This window comes from Nestor notabilis, unplaced genomic scaffold, assembly GCF_000696875.1.
Source record: "Nestor notabilis isolate BGI_N333 unplaced genomic scaffold, ASM69687v1 scaffold5426, whole genome shotgun sequence".
Lineage (NCBI taxonomy): Eukaryota > Metazoa > Chordata > Aves > Psittaciformes > Psittacidae > Nestor > Nestor notabilis.
In genome coordinates this window covers 9,372-16,170 of record NW_009931364.1, presented here as the reverse complement: position 1 = coordinate 16,170, position 6,799 = coordinate 9,372, and the positions used below count along the sequence as shown (strand labels likewise).

General features: G+C 38.1%; 1 protein-coding gene across 1 annotated transcript in view; it reads right to left on the bottom strand.

The window, feature by feature from the left end:
* Positions 1-6,799, bottom strand: part of UXS1 (UDP-glucuronate decarboxylase 1) — a gene marked incomplete at its 5' end in the record, with an annotated part of 35,793 nt that overhangs the window by 21,870 nt on the left and 7,124 nt on the right. The window contains one exon of the mRNA XM_010015849.1: positions 1,345-1,449. Within this exon, the coding sequence (XP_010014151.1) occupies positions 1,345-1,449 (105 nt within the window). The remainder of the gene's footprint in view (positions 1-1,344; positions 1,450-6,799) is intronic.

Here is a 6,799-nt window from a genome sequence, read left to right as displayed (position 1 = left end):
AGGGAAAGAACAACATAATTAGAACAAATGCAGGAATCTTGCAGTCATGTTAACTGCTTTAGTGTAATCCTATTTTACACCTTTTTAAAGAGAATTTAATTTCTCTCACTAGATAAATCTACCTGTAAATCACATCCATAGCTCCAAAGCTAGAAAACTTGAGAAACAGCAGAGCAGCACCCAGAATAAGATGTGTGTACGCACTTCTGGGACTAAAAGTTACAGTGAACCAAGATCCAAGAACTGACTATATTAAACCCTAAATAAAGGCCAAGGAACCATAAATCACTCCAGTTAGGAAATCAGGATCTTAAAAACACCACAATATATTACGATAATCAAAACTTAAAGATAAACTACATGGAGAAAATTATACAGAAGAACATTTTATGGGACAAAATTCAATCATTTTCCCTTTCTTATGCCCCTTTAAACTGCCTGGATAATCCTACCCATCACTTGAGATTATTCTGCACTCCATTTCTGGCCTTCAGGTTGGCATGGCCAATCAAAGAAATCTCTCACCTACACTGTACAAACTGCCTGGTACCTCAATAGCTTCTAACTCACTTAAATTCTCCGAATTGTACTCACTGGAGTACCACTCAAATGAGAAACTCAGCTGACCTAACGCTCAGGTGTTTTTTTGCCTTGTAACAACTCTCAGGATCACTGACAGCCAGTTCAAGCTTCAGGATATGCCAAATGGATCAAAGATAGGAGGAAAAAGTAGTGAAGGCTTAAGGAATTCTTTTCATAGTCCCATTCTCAGCATCCAAACAAACAGACAAAGCTGAAAATGTTGCCTTGGATTCACCTAGCACAAAGCTAGACATTTAACATTCTTGCAGAATTTGCTAGCCAAAACATGCACAAGAGGGTGCAGTATTCTTGATGTTCAGGGTTTACAGAGCCAGTGATGTTCCACCTCATTCAATGTTTGCTGTGGTGGACAGAAACAGTCATTCATGGCAAATGTGGGAGTGTTCCACTTCACCAAAGTGAGAAGTGGTGTCAAGGACAGAACTTTGCTATAAAAAAATCCCATGCTTTTACTTGTTCCTATGACTTCTATAATTACTGCACACTCCATAGACAAGTTACAGGCAATGAAGTTCTTTTGCTTTGACAGTCAAGCTTGCATGTTGTCAGAGTTCTTTGGCAGATATATTTAAAGCACAAAAATCTTCAACAAAGAGGGACACCCCTTGCCTTATTTCTCTTAAATAAACAACTTCTTAAAATGTACAACTCATCTGCTCCATCTTCCCCTCTCCCCAGTAACTCTGTCCAGGTTATATTATGTCTAACCAAGTTAAGTAAGAAAAAAAGATTTCCACTTACCCAACATGTTTAATGTCCCAATAGTGTTGGTCTTCAATGTTTTTATAGGATTATACATGTAATTTGGAGGAGAAGCAGGAGATGCTAGATGATAGATCTGGTCCACTACAGAAAACCAGGAAGAGGGGGAGGGGAGAAGAAAACATTATTATTTTCCTATGTAATATATTAAATGAGAAAATATTACAATCAAGAAACAAGTACTTCCTTCTGCATTTCCTAGCATTAGAACTCAGAACTTCCTGAATGCTACCTATGGATGTAACATGAATCAAAGGTAGCCAGAATTACTAAAAAAAAAACCCAAAAAAACCTAACCAAAACAAAAAATTGTAAGATCAAATGAAAGACAGTGATGCTTAAGAAAAAGAATAAACCCCCTACATCAAGGTCATCCAAGAATATTAGTGAAAAGGTGAGGTAAGAATTAGAATGACAGGATGGAAGAAAGGGAAAGTAATTCCTTCTTTTTGTTACAAAGGAAAGTTTGGGTTTTTTAAGAAGACTTGGCACCAAAACCTGAAAGAATCTGAAAAAGTCAAGGCTAGCTGCTATTCTGAGAGAAGACAATACTGCATGGCATAAGGCTGTCTTGCCCTAGAACAGAACACCATTGTTCAAATGGTACGCTCAAACAAACATTTTAAACTATTTTCTGAGGTGTTTTATAAGTAACAAGCAGTCACAAGTGACAGCAATGACAGCCCCCTGTTGGGTGTTGTGACAGCCTCACACAGCAAGTGCTGGAGGAAGCAAGCTCTCAGTTCAGGCTCAATCCAAAACCCTGCCTGCATTGCTAATGCAACTGAAGCTTTAAAGATTTTTGTCTGCAACATGAAGATAGTTAATAGTACTGTGTGACACGGAATTTCTCCTTACTTTGGTCACTGTTGACATTGTAGGCTCAAGCAATGAATAAAATTTAATCACATTATTTTACAGGATTTCTTGTGTTGGGGGATTAATGCAAAGATGTAGCACAAGGTACAGTTTAATTTAGCTGTTGAACTCTGACATGCCTCCTACACATAAGCTGTGAATATATGACTGTCTCATGTTATGCCTTTGAACATGAGAATCCCCTTCTCATAGCACGGTACTGTCATGACGCCAAAAGAAAAAAAAAGGGGTAGACTGAAAGCTGATGAAATAAATTTTCAGAGAAGCTGCTGACTGCTGCTTGCAGGTAACAGGTAATTCAAGCACAGTGGCTCAGAAAAATGAACAAAGCAATAGCTGAAGTCACCTGCAGCCAACTCAGAGTTGAACTCTGACCTGAGCTTTATGCTGTTTCTTTCTACCTATTCCTTTGCAACCCTTTCTAAACCTCATTTTCAACCATTTCATTGGAGGAATTTTTGCAGAGTGAAAAATGTCACTTCAGAAGCATTGTGGTCTGTCAGTAATTTGCTGCCCAAACCTAGCCTGTCAAAGCAAAGTGAACACTTCCCTGCCTCACACTCCATCCACTTCATTTTTGTTGGGTTTTCAGTATCTGCTGAATTCTTACACACAGCAGCTCCCTTAATGGCACACGGCATATGCATAAAAACTATCTTTCCTTTTGTTGAATACAGATAGGCCTGTGATTATCCAAGTGGTGGTATGATTATTTAGCTGGAAACAAAAGGCAAACAAAATACAGAACACTAAACGTTCCTCATAACCTTCAAATCTATTTATTTTTCAATTAAAAACTAAGTGTAATGGAGAGTGCTAAAAAAAAAAAAACGGGCAAAAACACAAAGAGAAAGCACTCTCCTTCTCTTAGTCCTTCCTCCTCCTTTTGTTTCCCAGCTGGCAATTGCTTTTAAATGAAGCCAAGAGAAGGAGCTGGGGAAAGGTGGTGGTTTTCCTTGCCTGTAGCAAGAGCTTTGCGGTTTGCCTCAATGCACTTTTTCTCATATGCACAAAGGCAAAAAATGGATGCCTGTGATAAAAGGTTCAGCCAGAGCATAAATATCAGATAGACGGAAGGAAGATGGGGGGTTTGCCAAGTGTCAGATGGCCATCTTCTGGGTCAAAAGGACAGGGAGCCAGGCAGCTCTAGGGCCTTACCCGCTTGCCCAGGCAAGATCATTAGGGTATCAAATCTGAGACCAATTGAAAACATCACTGGTTTTCCAAAATATTTAGAGAACATTGGACAATTCAGAAGGGTGGGAAGACAGGCTTCTATCCTAGATTGGTCACATCTGAGCCATCAAGCTGAGGATGTCAAGAGAAATACAGTTATTCCTACTTCCATCTTCCCTCTTTAAACTGTCAGGTCTAAAAAAATGCTTATTTTTTTTCCTCAGTATTTCAGCAGGCCAACCAGAAATGCCAGACAAAGTAATCTACCTTGTCTGGCTGACAACCTTGTCTGCAATTAATTGAAAATAACTGTGCAAAGCTACACGCAGACAGGTAAGGACCATAAAAGAACAAATGAGAACAAAATTCTGCAAGTTTTGTATGTAATGCACATCAGCAGCTAGAACTCTGTAAGCCACTGTGAACACAGCAGCAAGTACTAGTTTATCAAGCACAGGATAGTAGACTAGTGGTAAAATAAGGAAATATTAAATAAGTTTTTCAGATTACAGTTTTTCTGAAAGAAGAAAAGAAGTAATTAATTTCAAAATAGCACAGACATGGCATGATCATTCAAGCCATCAGGAAAAGCTAAACAAACCCCCAACAAAAAAAACCCAATCCAAAACAAACAAAAAAAACCCCTGTAATGGATTGTGTAATACCTAAATCCAGACTCAAACGTTAGGTCTTGTGTTTTCCTTAATGCTAAAAAAACACGACCAGTATAACAACTCACTTTAAAAAAAATACTGCAACAAAACTACCTTCCTTCATGTCATTCATCTCTGGTTTTCAACCATATCACTGCATGGGTTCTGCATGCGTTCTAAGTGAATAATAAGAGCAGAGTCTATCACCTTTCCTACAACAGGAAATGACATTCCCTTCTGTGAAGGAATGACCTTCATCTGCCTTTAATATTTGTCATGGTACCAGAAAGGACTGAATGGGTCACTAAGTCCACTAAGCACCTGCATCCATCACTGTATTTAGTAGTCAGGAAGTACTAAGCAGAAAAGCTTTGATCAGAAGCGTAAAAACAAGTTTCTACAGCTTAAAAATATGGACTTTTCTTGTGAAGAACAGCTATGCCAATTTCATTACTGCAGGTCAGGCCAGAGATGCTGGCACAGTGAAGTGAGACATTTCTATTGCACTGAACTAAAACAGACTACAAATCCAAATTAATTACTGTATGTTAAAAACATTGCCTGTATCTTAAGGCAAACTAGGAAAAAATTTATGAAGGTTTACCATATTGCTTGTACTGGAGCAGATCTGGAGAGCTTCAGCAGAGACCCAGGCACCACTGCACTTGGCTCCAGGAAAACAAAATTAAGCAGCATATCTTCTGCCTTGCCATGACTTTTCCTAATTGTACAGTTTAAATCCTTCAAGTTGAATGTATTAAGTATCTGGCAAAGTGAATGAAGACTAGGGGGATAAAAATCTGGGATGGAAGTACTGAAGCAAAGGAAAAGCAATGCATTGAAGGCACTCACAAAAATTAGAAGCTGTATTTCTATGTGCCTTAAGTTACCTGTGAAATTACTTGGAGACTGAACAATCCTAGGATATTGAAAAACAGTGTTTAGTAAAATGTTATAATTTTGACTTCCGGAAGGCTGTTATACACAAGAAGGCTATAGCCTATTATTTTGCCAATTTTGTGAGACTGTTGGTTTTAGCCTTAAAGTCAACTCAGACCCAAAGCCAGCAAAATCCTTAAGAATAAAGGCATTTTCAGTCCCAGTCAATCCAATGATCTATTAAAAGTTCTATAAATAATGGTATTACATATACCTACATGCCTGTTAGTAACAACTTCATACCTTCTGAAAACTCTGAAAGCCCATCTCCTTGTCACTATGTATGCCATGTGCTCACAGCACTTCTCTCAACTTGCAAAATATGTTTTTATTCTAGCATTTTTTAAACTTTTCAGTGAAAGTCAGGAAAGCCTGAACTACCTCTGCATTCAAAACAGCCACTGGAAATAGAGCCAACATTTAAGAAATGTTTCGCCAGAAACTGGACTGCTGGTATTAACAAAGAAAAACAAAAACCAAGACCAAAACCAAACAGCTGTAACTGATCTTCACATCAATTACTACAATTAATCTCAGGACACAAGTGATGGAAGAGTTCAGCCTTATCTACCACTTACAAACACTTCTTTCACTTCAAGTTACATTAGTTCAGCAGTGCACTTGTTTTTGTTTTAACAAGTAAGTCTTTGAGCATCAGAATGGAACTCTTCTTCACCACTCTGTCCAAAAAGAAATTACCTATTTTGCCTTCAGCTGCCACTGACTGCAATTTTAGAAGTACTTTACTGATATTTTACCAAGAACTCCTGTTTAAGAAGCAAAATGTTGGAGGCAATCAACAAAATTCCTGCTCTGCAACTGTGCTCCTCTGGCTCAAAACTAAAGTGGGCAGTGTAATCTAATTAAGTTGGAAAGAAAAAGGAAAATCTCTAGAGTGAAGCCTTTTGTCTAAAAGCATAACCCTTGAGGACTACAGTGAACATCTTTCCAAGGGAAGAAAATCTTTAAGCTACATTTTTTATACAATGACAAAAGTATTCAGAACATACTGTGCATTTGTGATTAGGGAAATTAAATCAGTACAACTGAGCCAACTGTTTCCTCCACTGATTGGAAAACTGTGGCATCTTCAGGCCTGGTTTTGTTTCAAATTTGTGAAAGGAGTGGGAAAAAGAAAGACAAAAAGAAAAAAGGCTTAAATGTCTTCATGTGAATTGCGAAACAGTCCTGAGGAGGACATCTTTCAGATGCAAGAGATGGCTGGACGTAAAGAGAATGTGCATATATCACCTTATAAAGGATTGTTCTATGGCTTCCAAAAGTTGCTGAGGAAGTAGAAAGAAGGACAGCGGCCATGAATGCCTACCTTTATACACCACTCTTCAAAAAATTGTCTTCCTATACCAAAAAACCACACCCCATTTATTACTGGATAAAACTTTAGCATGAGGGCCAGGCTGAAATTAAAGTGTCTTTAAAAATCCCAAGTACTGTAAAAAATCAGAACTCAACCACAGTAGAAAAAAGGGTTAATACAACTATTATGCAAACTATTTCCCCCCTCCCCACTATCTTCTGTCTTTCAAGATTCCTAAACTACTTGCATTCCATTAAAGAATTCAGGACCTTTGTTTTTCTGCTTGAAAAAGCTTAAGTGAAAGCTATGTTCTTGTGCATTTTCTACTGACATCACCTACAAATGCTAAAGCAAAGAAAATCCTAGTGGAGGAGGACAAAGTCATTCAGCCCTATAGTGAACTATAGTTATTACAGGGCTAAGAAATGTGTGTTTAGGTGATTTATTACTGTCTCTGGCCAATCTAGAT